Here is a 22,989-nt window from a genome sequence, read left to right on the forward strand (position 1 = left end):
ACACGATAGCATATATTTTGTGAATGTGTATACAAGTGTGATGCGTGAGTCTGTGTATTTCCAGGTCAGAGGTCACAGTCTTACTCCAAGATAACAACAGAAGGTCTAAAAAGCCTCTGGGCCCCATGCTGATCTTTTATAGCTTCTGTCTATAGAGCAGCAATCTCACGCTGCTCTGTTGTGGAACGATGTTTGAGGGTGTGAGCACACAGACTCAGAAGCACTAGCAATAATGCAGTGAAACAAAACACTGCAAATATTTGCAGCATATTTGAGTCATTTCACAAATGTGATTATGCTATTAAAGCCCATGGCTGAAACATTCAGAGAAAAGGGTTGGGCTTCAGATAAAAGTATCTGCTGTTGCTCTTTAAAATGATTAAATGGACAAGCGTGAAAAGTGCCAGTGCTTTCTCTTTCTAAACAAACAATGCAGGGCTTTGAATTCAGCTCCCTGCAGATGTTTGCATCTTCTTCTTCACTGCTGTATTGGTTTGTTTACAGACTGGCATGTCAACACTTTCCACCCCAAGTATTTCTTTCACAACAAAGAAAAGGCACCCTTGTTTTTAGCACGAGTACTAGTTAATTTATGAGAATATGAATTTTATTGTAAGGGTTCGGGGAATTTTTTCGCCAAGCCACAGAGGAACACGTGATCCTTCAACAGGAAGATGGACACTACCAAAATTGGTATAAACAATTTAATAAGCTGCAAGCGCGTGGAGACCAAGTCTGTGGGATAGGCCAACCCTGCTGTATATATAATACCATTTTTGTGCTCTTTCTTTGTTATTTACTGCAGGATTATTGGTCCAAATTGCAACATATGTGATGGATTTCTTTCAACTTGATCACATTGTTGTCCTGGTTCCCTGCTGGTCTCACTGGCTGCTGTATGGGAGGCTAAACAGAGAGATGTGACTCCTGAAAGTGGGGGAGGAGTGAGGGAGGAAGAGACCGTGTGTGTGGACACCCAACCTGGATGGGGGATGGGTGGATGGGATAGTGGAGAGAGTGTTGGGGTCACTGCACATGCTCCCCTCAGCGAACATATGAGCGCAGCATAATGAGTGTCTGTGTTGTTTTTGTGATGATCAGCGAGTGAAAAAGGGGATGATGGCCTTGGAGTGGCTGTAAATCACAAATCAGAGCAGAGGTGTGGACATTTAAGAGGTTTTGGAAAGGAGCAGTAATAACTGTGCATTGGTATTTTGTTTTGTTGACAACATTTTTTCATTTTTTTCTGTACATACTCTAAATTCTCAAGTGCAAAGAACGCACTAATTTACATACAGCCTTGTGAAGTCGCCCCTCCTCCTGCTTTCTGTAATGGGCAATCTGTAATTCTCTTCGAGCACTGTAATTACTTGATTAAAAAATGACTGACGGTTTGTTTTCATGCCCTTCTCAAACATCAGTTCAGGATTTTATATGTGTGATGGGAGATGTTCCTATCTTATAGCACCAAATCACAACAACAGTCGCCTCAAGGCACTTTATATTGTAAGATAAAGACCTCACAATAATGCAGCTTTTGTACTTGTGCCATACCTGCTGGTGTAACCATGCCGGTCTGACTGACTACTAGTAGAAGCACAGCTTTGTTCCAATTTATGTCAGCAAATAATGGATGCATTTGGATGCACACAGCTAACAAACAACCTAACAGTCTTCTACTTAACATCTGTAAGTTAACACTGCATATGTGTTGTTAAAGTTTAGCGGTTCTCCAAACCTTTCTGACACGCCACACTTCAAAAGCCAAAGAAAAATCACATCCCACACTTTTTTAATCAACCAATAATAATAAAACAGGAGCCAACCTGAGTTTGTGTTAAGTAACAGTCAGCAGAATGGTATCAGAAAATTCTTATCTGTTTAGTTTTACCAAGAAAATTCAACTCATTCAACTTACTTTTGCTTCGTGCTTTCCCCCTCCTTCTCCACCTGCAGTGGTTTGTCCCCCACCAGTATGAAGATCACTGGCATGTAGAAAAGCTATCCTCAAGTAAAGCTTCATATGAGGCTATAAACAGGTAGGGGCTTCTGTCTTCTCTGTCTCCTGCTGTAGACAGAACCCAGGTGCCTTATCTAATCTATGTGTTCAACATGGCAATGTAATACATACACATGCATGCTGGTGCTGAATCTGCAGGGCCTGAGTTCATGTGGGTTTTCTACTAGACCATCACATCAACACCCTGATATCTCCCCCAGGGTCAGCAACAACACACCTCCACACACAAAGGCACACATGCACACACCATACCAAATGTGGGTTTACTGAGAGAATGAGCTTGGCAGTGAAGCGCACGATCAGTCTGAGTCTTTCCTAAACAATGATATGAGTTAGAAGCAGAGTAAAGGGCAAATAAATGAAAGCTCAAGTCAGCCAACAAGATTTATTCGTGTCAAATTTGGTACATGTGTCTTCAGAATTCACTTACAGGAAAAGGTCACAACACTTTTTGCTTAATTTTGCAAAGGTGTAATTCCAAACAAATTTCATGTAAGTAATGAAAACAATGTTGAATCTCTGCAAATATGTTAATGTAGACAGTTTTCTAACTTGAGGCTTCAGCCATTTGACTTAAATAAATAAACCTTTTAGGGCATATAAACTTTTTCTGACTTGTTTCATCTTATATTTATGAGACATAAGAGGTTATGAGATCATTTCTGCAGAAATAATTCCTTCTGGCTTGCACAGCTTTCCAGTTGAAGGAAAAAAGTCTTGTTATTATTATTTATTTATTTTTACAAATAATAATGCTATAAGAGATAATCAGAGCTTCTAGCTTCACATCCTCACACCTGCCCATGTATCTGAGCATGTGGGGGGAAGTGAGGTATCACCTTAACTCTTAAACATAAACCAGAGCCTCCTGGAATGTAGCGCCGTGAGAGGGATCGGATCTTATCAGTTTCGGGGTTTTTTTCTTAGTGATATGTTATTCCTCTTTGTTATACGTGTATTTGCATCGGCGTAACATCACTTGAAGATTTAGTTTTTCTTGCATGTGCATCACTGGTGATGTGAAACATCATTTCACATGTTTGCGCTCTGTGGCTGTTTTAGTTTCTGGTTGTTAAGGTGAGGGGAATCACTCCTGAGGCATGCACAGCTGCACCTCACCAGAAGTACTTGTCAGGAAAGAGACGACAGGAGCAGAAAATAGAAAGTTAAGCTGTCTGGCAGTCTGGGATGTGTCAGCGGTAGTTTATGTGAGTAGACTGTAGTAAAATACAAATTGTGAGATACTTGTACATAAGTATTGCCATTTGAGTCTACTTAGTTCTTATACATCACATTTAAAGGGGAAACCACTTTACTCCAACACAAGAAGGTGACAGTTCAGAGTAGGATTAGTAAAGTAGGTTACCTAACTGCCACAATGACAACCACACAGGCTAATGCATTATTAAATATATCAGTTTGAGTAGAGTGTGTCTGGTTAATTATTGCTTTTGCTACTTTAATTTAATTTTACAGCGTTTTATATTTTAAGATCAACATTTTGAACATTTTGGATCTTATGTGTGCTTTGCTCAGCCAGAATACTACTATTATTGCATTGTGTTACTTAATTAATAATGTTACTTAATTTCTAACACTACATATTATATTACTTTTGCATTACCTAACACGGCCTATTCATATAATTACTTTTATCTTTTAAAAGATAAAGTTAAGGCTGCAGTTTCACACACTTGCACAAATTCCTGTCCTAATGAGCACCTATGCAACAGCTGCTTTTTAGTGTTTGAGTATGAACTCAAAGCCAACAGCAAAGCTGGAAACCATCCCAAAGTGCGTTTCACAGCATTTGCCATTAATTTTACTGCAAAAACAGAGGCTATGTTTGAACCTGACTCACTGCCTTTGTTACCCGATGAAGATCAGGGTCTGGCAGCTGGACTCGGGTCAGCATACACTCAGCTTCAACATCACTCTGGGATCTTCCTCACTAGCTTCATGTTAGCGTGCTCTCTTTATGGATGCTTGCCAAAAAACAACAACCAACCAACCAACAAATAAACAAACAAACAAAAAACCCAGTGTCCTGTTAACAGTGTATAGTTGTTTCTGCCCTGGGTGCTGTTTGCACATTACCTATGCGAACTTGCTCTTTTCTTCAATAAAAAAATAAAAGTATTGTCCATAATTTCACTCACTACGCTACAAAAGCTGTAGTTTGCTCAGCCGTTTTCTTCCTGATGTTAGATTGTTGTTCACCTATCAGAAATAAATATTGTTAAAAGAAACAAACTGTGGTTGTAACTGATAGCTGCGGGTTGAGTGCTGTGCTGTGGAGAATGCAGACCATGAAAGCTCTGCAGAAGACTCGTTTGTAATTTGATCATATCTCATTTCCTTTTAGGTTAAATGACATTTAAATAATATAGCATTTTATGTTATCCAGCAGTTGATTTACTTTAATTGCTAGTGTGTGCCTGCTAGTACAGCTTTTTTGTGACAGGAACACCCTGTCTGAGTATGGAGCCAAAGTCACAACTGGCACATGCAACAACTTGTTATTAGCCCGCAGTTAGTATGTCAATGTGCTATTATTAGTTAATTAGTCATGCACTGTATAAATACGTGCAGGTATTAATGTTTGCAAGGTACATTATCTAAATTCTGTTGATAGCGTACATGTTTACATGTTACAGTTACAAAATAACCCTTAGCTTTTTTGCTGTTAGCAATTTAGTGACGTGAATGCATCCTCAGCTCCTCTGGGATCACAAATAATAATTCAGCAGAGCAGAATTTAAATCTGGATTAACTGTCAGAAGGCCATGCTGCTTGTAGCTTCTTCTTGATTGTCTTCTATGGACAGACGGTTTGTGTCCACAGAAGACAATCAAGGAAAAGCCAAGTGGTCATTCCTGTTATATTTCTTTGAAGTCCACCTGGAGAGGATGCGCAGGTGGTGCATTCTAATATAAAGTCTTGGATTAGCTGGTCCACATTGTCATAAAACACTGGCAAGCACATGGACATCTGCATAGACCTCCATACTCTCTGACTGATGACGAAATTCATGTAACTTGATCCTCATCAGACTCACTGACGCAAAAAGTATAATTAAGGCTTAAATCTTCATAAAACTTAGAGAGATGCATTTAAATACACTGTTGTGATATCAAAAAGACTAGATAAAGATCTTGATGACTAGATAGGCTTTGTGTTATTCCAGTAATGTAATAATGTCTTGCTCGTGTGCCTGACGCCACATCCAGCTTTACGCGTGCTACAGATAAAGCTGGATAAGGTTGGAAATGATGCACCTTTGATCCAATTACTTTACCAGGAGCAGAGTGGATGCAGTGCAGTAAAATGTATGCAGTGTACGCTATCGAGCATATTTTGATCTGAACTATCCAGTAAAGAGGAGTTGCTCTGCACCTAGCATTGTTGTTATAGCTGCCTCGTTGTAAACACTGAGACACCAGGTTAGAGTTACTCTTGGCTGATCCATGCTAAGCTTCTAGCTTGTTAAACTCTATTTAAAGTCTTCCCTCACACAGTGATAGCTCTAATTTAAGTGTGCACATAACAGTAGATAGTTAGGGAGTAGATAGGAGGAGAGCTGTTGGCTGGAGCATTTTGCACAGGGTGTATTTGCACAGCTGAGCGTAGCACTGACATAGCTAACATCACTGTCATAATTAGACCTGTAGGCACAGTTCGGTGGCAGTGCAGGGTAGACCTCGGTATCTGTTTTTCAGGCTTCCTGTTCTGCTCTTTATTTTTTGCTTTGTCTTCTGTGTTTCCCCATGTCTCGCTTCCATGCATATGCCATGACTGACAGTGTTGGGTGGAATGTGAACATTCGGTTTTTAAATAGCATCCTGGCCTGAATCAGCCACTCCTAATAAGGCAGAGGGCCGTGACACTGGCCCTAAAATATCAGCAACCACCTCACTGAGAATAAAACTTTTCTGGGCCTTGTTATTTAGGGACAACTGATAATAGCTGTTGGATATGAGTGCAAACAAGGTACACTAGATATAGATTTCCCAGAGCTGTCATAAATATATTTCAGGCAACATAACATACTCTACTGAATGTAGCCTCGTGTTCAGGGTGTCTCTTGAACTGCACGTAATTGTACTTTACAGTAATGGCAACTTAAGGTGAAGAACAGCTTTGAGGAAACCTTAATTTGTATTATGCACTATCAACGTTTGACACCAGGTTTTACAATTAACTTTCCTTTCATTTTCCTTTATTTAGGATACTGGTGGGAGCTCCAAGGGCGGCAGGGCAGGGTAAGTTGACGGGCAGTCGACCAGGAGCCCTGTTCAGGTGTCCGATCACACCAGAGGAGTACGACTGTGAGAGGGTTGACATCGATGGAGACGGTGGGTTTCAAGTGCAGCTGAAACAACTTGTCGGTTAATTTGTCAATTCATCAACCAAACTATGACGTGACTTTTATTCTTGGTGTTTCACTTTGTTCTCTGTACTGTGAAATTAAACACTTCAACCAAAGACAAAACTTTAAACACATCAACTTGGGCTTTAAGAAATCTAAATAACACCTGGACCTCCGTCGGTCAAAGAGAATTATCTTTATTATAAACTACATTATCCCAGGCAGAATATTAATGACATCATGGAAATATATACTGTTACTGTATCATATTTATAAAGATACCTGCTTCATTTTTGTGAAGTGAGAAGTGAAATAACACTTCTAATAGGTGAAGTGAATAAATAACAAAGTTCTGTTTGCTTGTAACCAGAAAACAATACAATATGGAAGCCGTCATGACTGACAGTTCACTCTGTGTTCTCTTTCAGTGAGGTGGGACAGAGAGAGCAAGCACAACCAGTGGCTGGGAGTTACAGTCAAGAGTCAGGGCATTGGAGGGAAGGTTGTGGTGAGTACCAAATGCCCAAATTCACTGAAAAAAATATGTTGTTGGATTTACTTAATTCAATGGTGGACATTTGTTGCACACAGATGTTTTGCTTTGGCAGCAACTTAAACAATTGAGTTAAATTAACACAATTTATTCATGTTCAATAAACTTGTGCAATTTGTGTTGATAAAATGTGACTTAAACATGTTTTGATGAAGTAATTTGAGCTCTTGGAATATTTTAATCCTTCACAATTTTCTCACGTTATCCCAACACGATTCAATAACTTTTACCCAATACTACTTGGTCACTTAAATACTACATGTTATCTTCAAATTACATTTTGCTATTATATTCTAGTATCAAATACACAATTTTCAAATGGAGGCCTTATAACAGATTGTATTGTTCTCTTCCAAGATGGTTGCTGGCATCCACCAGTAACCTTTCAAAACAAAATGTCTAATTTCACTGCATTGACAGTAGGTAAAGAATTAAACTGACATTACTCCTCTACTGAATCTATATAAATCAACAGTTAAATAATGTCAGTTCTTCCGTGTTCTCTGGAATCAATCACAGCAAAGAAATTGGACTGTTTCTTTTGAAAAATGTTGGGAAAGAACAATACAAAACATTCTATTTAAGGCCTCTAACGTCAAGATTCAGTTAAACAACAATTATGACTAAACAATTTGAGGTAATGTTAGTTTCCATTAACATTAAATTAGGTTACTGAATTGGCAAACACCTTCCTATTAACACTACCCATTTTACCCCAATAACTAAAGAAATTAGCACTTGCAGGTCAAAACCTTTATTCAAGAGACGCAAAAATAACATTGATACAGTGACTGTCAAAAATTACAGCACTGATCATACTGTGACATCTTGGTTCAAAACAGCACACTTAGAAATATTCAACGTTCTTTACTTCAACTGAATGAAACTGAAAATACCATTTCACACGACCCATATGGGATATTTAGACTGTATAACTGTTCACGCTACATCTCTTCACTAGTAAAAGAAAGAAAAAATACAAAGAGAAATTTAAAAATGCTGCCAAACAGACAAACAGAACTTGTACAGAGCAAAAGGAAAAACAAACAACAACAAAAAACGGCTCGTCCTCATGGCAGTTGCAGAGTATATAAAAATGAACCCTGCGATCCGTTCCTGGAATTGAGCTTCAAAAATGCAGCAGAACAAGTGTGAGATTTAAATGTCCTCTCACCTAGAGCTGGTCACCTCACATGCATAACAGTGAGCTTCGTTGCAGGAGCAGTTTTGTCTTAGTTGTGAGCTTTTCTTGAGAGCTGAGTTGCATCCAACTCCATTACCACCCATTGAATCACCTCAAAAGTGTAGCAGAGTTGTGATGGGTAACTCATGTTGAAGGAATAAAAAAGGTCCAAACAGCATGGCTACTGCAAAGGTCACGTTATCCAGATCTTGAAGAACAACATCAGAAAAGTCATTGCCTGGCGCATCTCTGGAGACAGATGTTCATTGTGGTTTTCTCAATCTGTGCAGTGGCCTCAGTCAAGTCCTGGTTAAACACAAAACATTTCTTTAAGATTCCTTTTTAAACTCATCTCTTTTGAATCTACCAGTTCTAATGTTAGAGTAATTTAAACCAATGCAAGCAACATAGTAAATAGCTATAGCCAAAGAGTGGCCTGCCATGCTGCCATTCATGGTCTAACAGAGTTTCTAAGAGAGGGTGAAAAACATAATAATTTCAAATGCTTTACATTAGTTTTTGTTAGAAAGACACCGGCCCATCAGAAATCCAGGTTATGTCACTCAGAAGATGTTAGAATTTAGACTTTCAGCCCCACAATTTGGTTAGCTGTTGGTCAGTTGGTCATTTTTTCAAACAAAAGCTAATATAAATATTGGTGGGATTTTCCTTTGTTCATTAGAATGACAAATTTAAAGTTTTTTCACACTGATGTGACCCCTAATACAGGGGTGGGGATGGGGCCTCAAGGGCCGGCGGCCGAGTTCACTACCAGGCCTCATGTGAACTTCAAATTATTAAAGAGGACTACTGGTCCTAACCAGTCCAATGAGGATCAAGTGGATAACTAAATGCATTTTTAAATGTTGCAAAGCCACAATCTACTCATAAAACACTCACCATGAACTCCTGCACCAAGATGTTGCAATTGTCTTTCACACAGATGCGGAGCACTTTGATGAGGGACTCCGAGCATTAATGTCATCCTTGACTATTATAACAAAGAAAACAGAGATTTGTGAACTTTTCAGTAGCACAGAAGAAAATGATCCCAGACAAAAACTCTTGACTTTTTAAACCAGTCAACATGCAACACCAGCATCTACAAAGCAATATCAAAAGTTCCTGTTTGACATCAACTTTATGGATATATAGTTTCCAGAACATTTATTTTTAAAAAAAGATAATTTTTTCTCAGTGGGCCAGTAAATGCATGACGAAAATTATGGCATCCTTTTAGTGGAATCATTACTCACAGGTAATAGTTGACTGTTTCAATGGATGTAGCATAAAAATCTTTTACTGACCTAATGCAATACATATACACTTTGTAGTTAAAGAATTTTAAAGTTCTTACTGTCATTATGGCAGCTACATCCTTTAGCTTTGTGCCCTGTTCCCCCGATCACTTTGCAAACACTTTCAGCAGACTGTCAGAGAAAAACTCAGCTCCGTCAGAAACCTTGACTGTAAAGGCATGGTTGGGATGCACTGGAATGCTGCATTTTATCTGAAATGACATAAAATTATTTTGAAATAACAGCAGGCACTGTGCTTGGTTAATCAGTAATGTTTTGTTGAATAAAAACTGTGTTTCCAGATCTTATGGGATTAAAAAAAATCCAAAGATGTTTGTTTCTGATTTGCAACCCAACAACCCACAAGTTACAACCTCATTTCAGTTCAAGTGTGCATTAATGCGAGTCCAGTAATCACCTTTCTGGCAATACATACAGGTATAAGTTAAACCTATGGCAGATTTTGGATCTCTCAGTTGTATTAATAGGGTGAGTATGCATGCACCTAATAATTATAAAAAACCTATTATAATTAAGTTACAGAAACGAAAATAGAATATACTTTCTTACCATAACACCTTGAACCCACAATCCATCAGCTGACTCCTGGTGAAATGCAGAATAGAGGTCATCTCTCAATGTGCAGCAAAAAAAAACAAAAACAAAAGGACAGCAGGTGAGGGCAGGAGGGGTAGGGATGTAAGCTAGCATAATGCCGCTGATGATATTAGCTAAAACTGTTCAATGTCCAAAATCTCACTAACACCACGGTGCAGTAAATACACAATGTAACTGAAGAGTCAGTTGACAAATCTATTCACACAGAAAACCAAATTATGTTATGAGTGCCTCGTAATTAGGTTTAATGTGATATTACGGCTCTTGTGCCAAAGACAAATTCAAATGAAAAAGCGCCAATTCTTTGACAACAGATAAAACAGCAAATAAGCTAACGGCTCTTTTTTAGCATGTTACATGGCGACACTCTAGACGTTTAACTACATTTGGCTGAATTATGGTAAAAATGAATTCAAAAATCAGACAACAAAACGTAGAGTTGCTGCTGACTTGACTGAGATGGATGCTTTTTTAAACCCGATCATACCCGGAGATGATCAGCGTGGTTCAGAGATTTATAATGACTAGTCACCTGAACATGAATGAAATTATACACCTTTGCAATCATGTAGTTTCACTTATAGGTTAATTTAACTTAAACATAGGCAATGGTAATGCATGCAAGTATGCTCTAATGATGGCATCCTTTTTTCAGTGTTGGGTAAATTCACGTTGTGCTGATGATCAAGAGATATAAGAGCAGACATTGTGCATTTCCAGCTTTGGTTCATCTGCCAAGTTGTTGTTTATAATGATGAAGACTTTAAGACTAATTTGGTCATTACACTGTTGCATAGTATCATATTCTTTAAAAAAAAATCAAAGGCTAACTGATATCCAGGAAACCCTAATGCGTTTTTCCCCCTTCACCAGACCTGCGCTCATCTATACGAACTGAGGCAACGTGTAAACCAGTCGTCAGAGACTCGGGATCCCATTGGCCGTTGCTATGTCCTGAGTGAGGACCTGACTAATCGAGATGACCTGGATGGAGGAGAATGGAAGTTTTGTGAGGGTCGGCCACAGGGACACGAGCAGTTCGGTTTCTGTCAGCAGGGCCTGTCTGTCAGTTTCACCCCAGACAAAAACTTCATTCTGTTCGGTGCTCCAGGAACATACAACTGGAAAGGTAATGTGACCGACTGATAGAAGCCTTTATTTAGAGTTTCATGTTTTACTAATCGGAAGACCAGAGGAAAACCTGTGTAGTGTGATTTGGGATTGAATGTACTGCTCACAAAAATGCATGCAAGGGGTGACGAAGGGCTGGAAATCATCTTTCAGATGGATCCCTTCTTGACATGCCCCGTTTCATTCATAAAGATGAATGCTAAGCAGAAGGAACTGGCAGGGGGTTTTTTTTGTCTTTAGTATCTACTGATTCCTTCTCTTATGCCTTTCTGAGTGTTGTTCTATTACAGTGCAAAGACGATTTACCACGAATGTAAAAGAAATATGAGAAGAAACTCCTGTTGCAGCTAATGTATGCTAGAGAAGAAAAGCAATGCAATGAAACTGTCTAATTAAATAAGTACTACTAACAGGACAATCCAATTAATTTATAGGCCAGTCTATTGATTGAACACTGAAAATATGCAGCACAGCTTAATCCATTTAATATAAATGGTCTAAGATATATTGGATGCAAACATCAGTTTCTGGATGATTCATATTTTAATAAAAGGCTGCTTTATGGAACAAAAGCTGAATTTACACAACGCCTGTTCTAAAATGTCTAAATTCTGTCACATGCTGGATTTGGGAAGCAACACGTGAGCATGCGTATCTATGACCTTGTCCCTGTTGTTTAAGATAATGTGCAAATCTGTGTTTGTCACCGTGCTGTGCCCTCACCTATTTCCTTTCCAGGCGAGATGCGTGTTCAGCTCCTAAACCAGACTCTGCTTGACCTCGGTATCTATGACGACGGACCTTACGAGGTGGCAGATGAAAAACAACTTAATGCCCAGCTCATCCCTGTGCCCTACCACAGTTACCTGGGTAGGATTTGCCCTCCCTGCTCACTGCTGCCTGCGCACAGGAGAGATAGAGAGGGCCGGGGGAGGATGACACCAGGACTTAGACTGTACCCCAACACAGCTGACTTAACCACAGGAATTAGCTACAGTAGCAACAAAACTGCCTCTGATTGGTTGAAGAAAATCTTGTAGTGTTCCTACTATTCCTGGACATGACTTTTAGCTCAGCAATTTATGACTCATGAAGCCCTGAACAGGACTCCACCTCATTTTTCCAGCCTTTGTTTGACTGTGGGTGGACATGTAGCCTGACAGGATCAGTCCTCATGTTGCTACTATTTGCTCACTTTCTTGGGAAAACAAGGGAAAATACTTGATGTCATCCTCATTCCAGCTACCGCCCATTGTCTGAAAATGCCAGTGGTGTACAGTCTGAGCCTGATGTGTCATCTCTCCACCAGGTACCCAGTGGTTTTGCAGGACAAACCACTGTAGCACCACACAGAAAGCAATCAATCACAACCTCTCACCTGCACCTCCCTCTCCCCTTTTCTTCCTCTTTCCACCCCCACCACCATTTCACCATTCCATCACACCCTCCCCACGCTCCTCTTTCTGCTTCTTTCTGTTTTCTCCTCCTGTTTTGGGCCATAGGGCTCTTGTTCATGGCTAGCCCCGTTGAAGATGCGCTGCTGTACAAAACTCTGGAACCATCAAGGCGGCCCACATCGTTTGAGGATGTAGCTCATAATAGCTACCTAGGTTTGTAGGCTTGAGGTGCTGTCGTTTGGACCGGACTGGGCTTGTAGTGGACATAGTATCTTGTTTTTCTCCGTCTTTGTCTTAATCCTTTCTGATCAGTTACACAGTCTGTCTGTCTATATAGATTTTAGTGTGTAATCTATGTTAAAAAGAGACAGCCATCCAAAGTTATACTTCCTTTTTTATTTCATTTTTTAAATTTAATTTAATTTATATTTTTGGCACAGTTATATAGTTGCAGAAGAGATGGCCTTCTCTTTGGGTAGCAGGAGGTGTTTGTCTGTTGTTTGTCGATCTCTTTTGTTAGTTTGCATGTGTCTGTCCGGATGAAGCTTTCCAGGGTATCTTGGTGGTGGTTTCACTTTAAGTAGTTGCAGATATACTAAACCGAATTGTTTTAAATGGTTTAACTAATATACAAGACGAGTCCACAGCTGTGCGAGGCTATACCGAGGCACATCATCAGCATGCTAACATATTTACAATCAGTGCTAAATTTTTTAACACGTTAATACGCTAACTTTTGCTAACAAGCATTGAACCCAACTGCAATTGAGGTGGATGAGAATATTATATATATTTGTTATGTGTGGTATTTTTTCATTACTGACTATTGAAATCTGGATGATGGCCTGAGGGCTGATGGAGTTTTTGGCATCAACATGAATGGCTAGCAATTAAGTTTCATTAAGCTCTATTTAAAAGCAAAAATACCAGTGTAACAGCGGTGAAAGAGGAAAAGTAACTCTGGTTATCACAAATGTCTGTACAGCATTTCAAATATAATGGTAAGAGGCCTGTACTACGAAGACTTCTGCTTACCCCGGATGCTTCGGGGTTGTTGTTTGTACAACAAAAGTGGTTCACTTCTCACTGGGGTATATCAAAATGGTAATTCAGGCTGTGAAGCAGTTCCAGATTAGAGAGCAACAGGTGCAAAATCACTGCCTATTGACCTGCCAGGTTACCAAGAAGGTTACCAGTTCTTGAAGATCCCTTAATCCTCTGTTTCTAAAGTTTTTTAATAGGTTCTAATGTCTTTGATGAGTATCAGTAAAAAATATTGATTCTTCGAAGTAACTTTAAACTCTTTTCCTGTTGGCTTCAAACACTTTTACAACACGTTTATTATTTTATAAGCATTAACTTATGAACCTAAAATAGGACACCTGCTTTTACTTTTGGGCTTAATTTGCTCGTAGTCTAAGGGTTGAATACCACTGGGGCAGCAGCTGACAGATTAAAAGCTAAAACTGTCCTTTACATATTAATTTAATGAGATTCTTGATTGTAATCTATCAGATTCTTAATGAGAGTGTTGTGAAGTGATAAGTCTGTCGAGTTCCACCGTCAGCTTTTTTGCCAGCTTTTCTTCCAGGCTTCAAGTAGGCTAAACTTTATTAATATAGTCACTCCTTTCTCGTCTTACTGACCAATGCGCTTAAAGCCCATACTTAAGTAAAACTGTATCACTCTACAGTGCTCTTCCTCTCACACATACTCTTACTGCTTTATCTGCAGCAGCTTTGTTGCCTTAAATCTGTATTACATGTTTGAAATTCATATTTTCTCCAAAGTACAGCTTCATTTCTCTTTGAAGAAAATCGAACGGGTCTACTGTGAATACATTTATCCATAATTATGATCAGTCAGATGCCGCTAACACCACCCTTTTCATGTGAATGTGCAGGCAAAATCCTGGTTTAGTTTAGCAAGTTGATACCTAGCTTCATGTGACTGCTTATCCTGATTGGATAAGTGAATGCCCTCGGTATGATGAACTCACTTTGTAGTACAGGCCTAAGGTCAAATGAATCAATAGTGGTGCACTGTCACACTGATATTTTCATTCAAACAATAGATACATTTTATCAAGATAATGATGTGATGCTTTGTGATGAATTTCTCAGTATTTAGTGTCAGTTGTTAGTGATCCACAGTCTGCTGAGCAGGAGCTATTCATTGTTAGTTTGGGTTTCCGGTCATTATTTTTCCTCTAAGTGTGTGGATCTGCTATAAATCTCTTTATTCACATTCCTCCAATCCTGCTTACCCTCCTACTCACCGTATTGAGCCGTCTCCTTGACAACACTAATTCCCACATGACCTTTTTGCCTTCATTTATAACCCACGTGCTTCCATTGATCCTAACCAGATGATACGACACACCTATGCATGCTTACTAAAATGACAGAGACTGTTGTAGGAATTTGCAGCTTTTGTTGGATCTGAAATATCACTGTATTGTGTCCAATAGGAACAGTAAAAGTATTCATTTAAAGAAGTGACGGCCTGCTGAATGAAAAGAAAGCTTTGTTTTTATCTCCATCAAGGCCAAATCCAACATTACACATAGAATCTCTTCATTACAAGCTAAAGGGACTAATGCTGAGGCTGCAACCGAAGAGTAGTCATAATTAGAAAAGTCAGCGTCGAAACAACGAGTACATAGAAGCATCAACATTTACAAGTATCATCTTTGGCTCTTTATCAGGTAAATTCAGTTTTAGTCTAAAGAAGCTTTTAGTCAAGAAATAAACTCTACTTAAAATGTATAGCCATGGCAAAAAGAGTTATGATAAATAAAATATAGCAAATACATCTTAAGATGAACATCACACATGACATAATACACCATGTGATTTATTTAACAAAAATTATGCCAAATGCAGAAGTGGTATGTGTAAAAAATACTTACACTCATATTGCATCATACAGCAGTTAGTTATTGCAAATCAAAGGAGGTGTGAGCGCCTTTATTTTATAGATAAAACAAAATAACATCCTTTATTGTCAGCTACTGTCTCTCTGGTCCAAAGGAGGAAAAATATAAACGTAAATGAAATAAAATGTGGATAACAAATTATATATAGTAGGAGTAGGACACTAAGGAGTACATCATTGGAGACTAATCAGTAGATACAGTGGGGCAAAAAAGTATTTAGTCAGCCACCGATTGTGCAAGTTCCCCCACCTAAAATGATGACAGAGGTCAGTAATTTGCACCAGAGGTACACTTCAACTGTGAGAGACAGAATGTGAAAAAAAAATCCATGAATCCACATGGTAGGATTTGTAAAGAATTTATTCGTAAATCAGGGTGGAAAATAAGTATTTGGTCAATAACAAAAATACAACTCAATACTTTGTAACATAACCTTTGTTGGCAATAACTAACCGCTCGGGAGTGAGAACGCTCTGAAAAACGTTTACTATAGGTCTTTACCAGGTTTGCACACACAGTAGCTGGTATTTTGGCCCATTCCTCCATGCAGATCTTCTCGAGAGCAGTGATGTTTTGGGGCTGTCGCCGAGCAACACGGACTTTCAACTCCCGCCACAGATTTTCTATGGGGTTGAGGTCTGGAGACTGGCTAGGCCACTCCAGGACTTTCAAATGCTTCTTACGGAGCCACTCCTTTGTTGCCCGGGCGGTGTGTTTTGGATCATTGTCATGTTGGAAGACCCAGCCTCGTTTCATCTTCAAAGTTCTCACTGATGGAAGGAGGTTTTGGCTCAAAATCTCACGATACATGGCCCCATTCATTCTGTCCTTAACACGGATCAGTCGTCCTGTCCCCTTGGCAGAAAAACAGCCCCATAGCATGATGTTTCCACCCCCATGCGTCACAGTAGGTATGGTGTTCTTGGGATGCAACTCAGTATTCTTCTTCCTCCAAACACGACGAGTTGAGTTTATACCAAAAAGTTCTACTTTGGTTTCATCTGACCACATGACATTCTCCCAATCCTCTGCTGTATCATCCATGTGCTCTCTGGCAAACTTCAGACGGGCCTGGACATGCACTGGCTTCAGCAGCGGAACACGTCTGGCACTGCGGGATTTGATTCCCTGCCGTTGTAGTGTGTTACTGATGGTGACCTTTGTTACTTTGGTCCCAGCTCTCTGCAGGTCATTCACCAGGTCCCCCCGTGTGGTTCTGGGATCTTTGCTCACCGTTCTCATGATCATTTTGATCCCACGGGATGAGATCTTGCGTGGAGCCCCAGATCGAGGGAGATTATCAGTGGTCTTGTATGTCTTCCATTTTCTGATGATTGCTCCCACAGTTGATTTTTTCACACCAAGCTGCTTGCCTATTGTAGATTCACTCTTCCCAGTCTGGTGCAGGTCTACAATACTTTTCCTGGTGTCCTTCGAAAGCTCTTTGGTCTTGGCCATGGCGGAGTTTGGAGTCTGACTGTTTGAGGCTGTGGACAGGTGTCTTTTATACAGATGATGAGTTCAAACAGGTGCCATTCATACAGGTAACGAGTGGGGGACAGAAAAGCGTCTTACAGAAGACGTTACAGGTCTGTGAGAGCCAGAGATTTTCCTTGTTTGAGGTGACCAAATACTTATTTTCCACCCTAATTTACGAATAAATTCTTTACAAATCCTACCATGTGGATTCATGGATTTTTTTTTCACATTCTGTCTCTCACAGTTGAAGTGTACCTCTGGTGCAAATTACTGACCTCTGTCATCATTTTAAGTGGGGGAACTTGCACAATCGGTGGCTGACTAAATACTTTTTTGCCCCACTGTACAACCTTGAGTATTTGCTGACTAAACCAATGGCTAGGACATATTTAGCAGGTAGGTAAGAGAATATTTAAAATAAAGAAATAAAAAAATAAATATCGGAAATTCCATTGTGCTCTCCAAATTGTCTCTTTTTTCTGTCTAACAGTCTAACTCAAATAAAAACCAAGCAATTTATTAAGATTAACATTGCAAAAACTTTTTTCCTTATCCTTTCATTCCTTAATTAGCTTTATAGTTTCTACCATGTTGCAAGCTTGTGAGCTAAAAGCCTGTGAGGAAAAAGTTGCAGCTTGTTCCCACATCTGCTGGTTTTATAGAAGCTGCAGTGCTGCATTCCCCACCTGCCACCCTGGAGCTGCTCACTGTTTGTCTCTGTCTTGTCTCCCTCTGCATGTTTACTCAGGACTAACAAATGTCCTTCATGTCCCGATGGAGACAGATTGTCCTCACTTTTTGCACCAGCTGCCTGCTTTTTAGTCTAGCATAGCGAGTGCATGTAGAAAATGCCTGTGTTCAGGAAAAATGTTTCATATGTTTTGTGTCATTTTTCACAGCTTGATCAGAAATATTCCGCACATGATGCAAACATCCTTCCTCCTCTATATACACGCTGAATTGCTTTACCTGATTTACATGCATGCGCATCCTCAAATTCCTCCACACACATGCAGATTATCTTTTCACAAAGCACACTCACAGAGAAGAGGAGATGCTTCAGGCGATAAATCTGCTTAACGTCCACCCACCATGTTTACACTCCGCCTTCACCAGAGGCAACCAGTGCAGAGCTTTGGTATCATGAATCTCAGGAGACATTAGGCCAACGTCAATACATCTCATGTTACTATCACAACCAGCCTTTTTGCTTCCACTAGACACACAGCCTTTCACACGCACAGCACACAGGACATTTACACCCATCATGAGTTAGGCACAAAATCAATAGTCACTTAAGGCCCACATTTCATTAGTAAGAAGATGAGAGGAACATGGCACACTCAGAGGAGGTGATCCTCTGAACCCCACGGTCGATATTAACCCATAACACTTCCTTCTTTCCTTCCTCCTCTGCTTTTCTTTTCTTCCTCATCTTCTAGGGTTTTCTGTTGACTCTGCCATGGGAATAATGAGTCTCGGAGAGCTAACCTTTGTGGCTGGTGCTCCCCGAGCCAATCACACCGGGGCGGTGGTGCTGCTGAAGAAAGACAATGTGTACCGGTTGGTGCCACAGCACATCTTCTGGGGGGAGGAGCTGGCCTCTTCATTCGGATATTCAGTTGCCACCACAGATCTCAACAGTGATGGGTGAGCAAAGGCTAAATAGGAAGTCAGTCAGGATGACCATCACAAAATCATATAACCCATAGAAATCAGAATTAGAATCAAAATCAGAATACTTTATTAATCCCAAAGGAAATTAGGGTTACAGCAGGCAGCATGCTAATGGCGCATGCACACTTACAAAGGAACCTTCTGACCAACTTTACACAAACATCACATTGGGGAGACATGTCAGAGAATTAGGCTGATAGGAAAAAAACAACGAAAATACATAACATGAGGTAAGAGGAGGAGAAAAAAACTCCACTCAGACTGAGCTCCTAGTGGGAGAACAGTTTGATAACAGAAAAAACACCTCAGCAAAAAAAGCACATGACTATCAATACACCATAGAAACACAAGACAAGCAACAGGGGCGGGTAAAGGGTGAGAGAGAGCCGGTGTAGACGGCGCATCTGGTCCTGCAGCATGTCTGCACTGGTCCAGTCGACTGCCATCTTCCCCGGTGGGGCACAAGCATCGAAGGCGTTTGGAAAGGGAGGGGGGATCAGTCTAAACACAGTTGTTATGAGGGTGTTTTGTTCAGCTCCAGCCTTGAGGCCGCAACTGGTGCCGAAGGGGTCTCCGCATGAATTGCATTCAGAGACCAGTTTAGGTTTTAGAGAACAGACTGTGAGAGAGTGTTCCAGGGAAAAGTAAGTAAAAACACAAGACAAGGACATAAGAAGCTAAGCAGCGAAGATAAGGGCAGGAGAGGAGAAAAGTGCGACCGCCTTCGCTGAGAGCCAAAAGAGAGAAAATGGGAATGCACAGTCATGTTCTACACAAAAATGTCAAATTCATCTTAAAGTTATAAACACAAGATCATATTTTTAACACCTAAATCCTGCAACAGCATTTTCCTGTGTAAAATGCATAAAATGCATATTCAAGGCCAACTGTGAATGTAGATTAGAAGAGACTTGTTCAAGGAAGTGTTCATTTCTACTTTTCCGCCTCTGTTTGCTAGCTGGACGGACCTGATTGTTGGAGCTCCTAACTTTTTTGACCGTAAAGCAGAGATTGGTGGAGCTGTTTATGTGTATCTAAACCCGTTTGGTCACTGGGATGATCAGGCTCGGCCCATCCGCCTCAACGGGACATACGACTCCATGTTTGGGATGACAGTCAGCAACGTTGGAGATCTGGACCAGGACGGATATGGAGGTACAAGAAAAACTTTTTTATTGACTCAGAATGTTTTAATCTTAAAAGGTAACTTCTGCTGTTTGATTCGCTGAATGGAAAACCCAACGACTGTGAGTGATGCTAAATATAAGTCACTGACTGGATGATGATGGTCATGTTTAATATGAGCATTCATCAGGATATAATAGATGTATAACAGAATATAAATATTAGAAAATAAGGGAAAACATTAAATGGTTCCAGCAGTGAAACAGTTTAATGTGTTGAAAGTCTTCTATATCAAACTGTGGTTTATGGTTTAAACCATTACAATAAGAATGTAGTGTTGGAAACCAGTTTGTCTGACATCTATACAGATATTGCTGTGGGAGCACCGTTTGATGGAGATGGAAAAGTTTTTATCTATAGAGGCTCAAAATCTGGAATTGAGACAAAACCTGCTCAGGTAAGTTTGCTTTGGATATGAGCGACTGAAAAGAAATATTAAAGGTCAAAATCAGAAGGAGTGAATGAGAGAAAGAGATGGCATGGATAAAACTGAGTGTTCTTCATCCCATTAGGTGCTGGATGGCCGGGACTTTGATGTGAGACGTTTTGGATATTCTATCTCAGGGGGTTTGGATATCGACAACAATCACTACCCAGATGTGGCAGTGGGCTCGCTGAACGATTCAGTGGTTCTCTTCAGGTGAGGAAAGATTTTGGTTGAACACCTCTGAAAACATTTTGATGACAGTGCATTTATCTAAGGGATGAAAACATATTATCAATAATTTATTAAAAGTTTTCTTTTTTTGTCCTCAAGATCTCGTCCTGTCATCCATGTGAAGAGAGACATAACTATTGATCCTCCACAAATAGATTTGGAGCAGTCCAACTGCAAAGACAGAGATGGAGTCTGGTACTCACTCACTCATAATGCACTAAACTTATAGGATAACTTAACCAAACAAACTGATAATAAAAACATTTAAAGTTCTTCTATAGTCCTGAAGCTCCTAAAGATCATGTCTTTTTTCCTCTTCGTGGTTTTCTGTTTTTAGTGTGGAGGTCAAGGCTTGCTTCACCTTCGTAGCGTACCCAACTCACTACTCTCCACACATTAGTAAGTCACACATCGGCTTCCACGACTGTTTCTGTCTTTTGCTCTCGCGGGGCTTTACATCACTCCCCACAGTGACAGGAGTCATTTCTATTTACGGTAGAAAGTAACCTTATCTGTGAGGTAACATTAGATCTTATTATGATTAAATCACAGCTGTGTAATACTGTACCTCCTCAGATGGGTTTAGTATATCTTCTGTCCCCGGTGGGTTCTTTAAGTGCTCTTTCGGTGTGTGTGTCCTGACATTTCTGTATTTCAACCCATCTGTCTCCCTCTATGTGCTCCCCCATTTTACTCCATTCAAGCCCTCGTAGTGCGCTTTGAAGCAGACACAGAGCGCAGGAAGGTGGGCCTCCCGCATCGCGTTACCTTCCTGGGCCGCAGTTTACTGGAGCCGGAGTACACACAGACAGAAGAAGTGCAGCTAAATCGGCAGCGTCACGCTGTGTGCACCAACGCTGTCTTCCAGCTGCATGTCAGTAATTTAATTTCATGGATGTGTTTCTTTCTTTTACTGTGGAAGGCAGATTTGTATGGAGTATCCCAGTATGAAAAGGACGCTGAGTTGAATAGACATTTCTTTAATTAACTATTTCATTCTTTTCTGCTGTAGCTTTGGCCAGAAGTTTAATTTTACATTTTCCCTCTGTGCAGGAGAACATCCGTGACAAACTGCGTCCCATCTCTTTGGTCATAACCCACACTATCAAGCCCGTGCCGCCACGCAGACACTCTGCAAAAAGGCTGGAGAAGCTGCCGCCGATACTCAATGTCTCCCCTTCCAATACGCTCCACTCTGAGGTCTGCAGCAAAATAGGAAAAGAAGTATTTCTAAGGATGATTTAATTTTTATGAGCTCCTGCTGCTCATAATTTACTACATAAACAAGCCAAAGCTTTATGTAATGCTTTCCATCAACATTGTGTTTCTTCATTAATTTAGACTCAGCAAGGATCATTTAAGCCAAATCTGTGACACATAAAATAAACTCAAAACAGAGCATTTAAACCTGTTCTTCTACTTGGGCTGCTTTTAAACTTTTTCAACTCAACTCAACGACTGGCTCCTCATTAAGCTTATCTCTTACTTACCTTTGCAACTGCATATACACTTTTGTAGCATACAGCAATGCACCCAGTGCAGTATTTAGTGAACTGATAAATCATTTAAAGCATAAAATGAGTTGTCAGCGTTAATCAAATGATTGACCAATTTCTTTGGCATAAGATTATAAAAACCCACAAAAGTTTAAAACTATAAAACCTCTTGAATTCCTGATCTCAGCCTAATATTTGTCTTTTTTAATCCCTGAAGGTGAACTTTCTGCGAGAAGGATGCGGCAATGACAAAATCTGCCAGAGCAACCTGAAGCTAAGCTACCAGTTTGGTACTCGACCCCTGAACTCTGACCTCTTCATCCCTCTGCCAAAGTAAGTATCTGCTGTGCAGCCCGACACCCCAACAGTTTTTTGTTGTCTGACTGAGATGATAGTGATGATTAATGGCAAATCTTCAGTATGGTATCATATCTAATTTGTTATTGTTTTAATTTTTTTTTATTAAATAAATAACAATAAATCTTACGCTGAAGTAATGTTAAGTTGAAACAGTTCAAGCTTTTCTAACTAATCTCCCAAAAGCTCCTCTGTAGCTGTCACTGCAGATGAATGCATAGGCAAAGTGTCATATTGGAATAAAGAGTTTACAGTTTACAGGCCTACCACAAAAAATCTACAATTATCTTAAGATTGCTTACTCAGCTTATTTCTGCTCAACCTTCAGACTATGTTGAAATGCCTCTCTTTAAAAATGTTTTGTCTTTTTTGCCTCCTTTACCATCTTACAGAGATGAGGACGATGTGCAGGTGTTTTCTCTCTCAGATCAGCGGCTGGTGGTGCTGGACATCACCGTCACTAATATGCCCTCTGACCCTCTTTACCCCGAGGAGGATGGCGATGATGCTCATGCTGCTCAGCTTATTATCTCCCTGCCAAACACACTGTCATACGCCGGCTCCAGGATCCCAGAGCAGGTGTGAGATCTGCTAAATATAGTTTCAGACTATCGTTTTTGAGTTGATGAC

At 40.1% G+C, this 22,989-nt stretch overlaps 1 protein-coding gene across 6 annotated transcripts in view; it reads left to right on the forward strand.

The window, feature by feature from the left end:
• The window catches only part of itga7 (integrin, alpha 7), a 44,480-nt gene that overhangs the window by 10,055 nt on the left and 11,436 nt on the right, over positions 1–22,989 (forward strand). For 3 of the 6 annotated variants that reach the window (XR_003272377.1, XM_026166726.1, XM_026166727.1), the window contains exons 2-15: positions 6,248–6,375; positions 6,818–6,897; positions 10,915–11,170; positions 11,911–12,042; positions 18,429–18,636; positions 19,622–19,818; positions 20,157–20,245; positions 20,361–20,488; positions 20,606–20,701; positions 20,844–20,905; positions 21,211–21,380; positions 21,560–21,706; positions 22,220–22,335; positions 22,752–22,938. Coding sequence is in view for 4 of the 6 variants with exons in the window: in XM_026166726.1 (XP_026022511.1) it covers positions 6,248–6,375; positions 6,818–6,897; positions 10,915–11,170; positions 11,911–12,042; positions 18,429–18,636; positions 19,622–19,818; positions 20,157–20,245; positions 20,361–20,488; positions 20,606–20,701; positions 20,844–20,905; positions 21,211–21,380; positions 21,560–21,706; positions 22,220–22,335; positions 22,752–22,938 (1,996 nt within the window). In the remaining 2 variants the exon portion in view is untranslated. Of the gene's footprint in view, positions 1–6,247; positions 6,376–6,817; positions 6,898–10,914; positions 11,171–11,910; positions 12,043–12,674; positions 12,783–18,428; positions 18,637–19,621; positions 19,819–20,156; positions 20,246–20,360; positions 20,489–20,605; positions 20,702–20,843; positions 20,906–21,210; positions 21,381–21,559; positions 21,707–22,219; positions 22,336–22,751; positions 22,939–22,989 lie in introns of all 6 variants that reach the window. The other 3 variants (XR_003272378.1, XM_026166729.1, XM_026166730.1) reach the window with 1 other exon arrangement.

Source organism: Astatotilapia calliptera, chromosome 5 (genome assembly GCF_900246225.1).
Source record: "Astatotilapia calliptera chromosome 5, fAstCal1.2, whole genome shotgun sequence".
NCBI lineage: Eukaryota > Metazoa > Chordata > Actinopteri > Cichliformes > Cichlidae > Astatotilapia > Astatotilapia calliptera.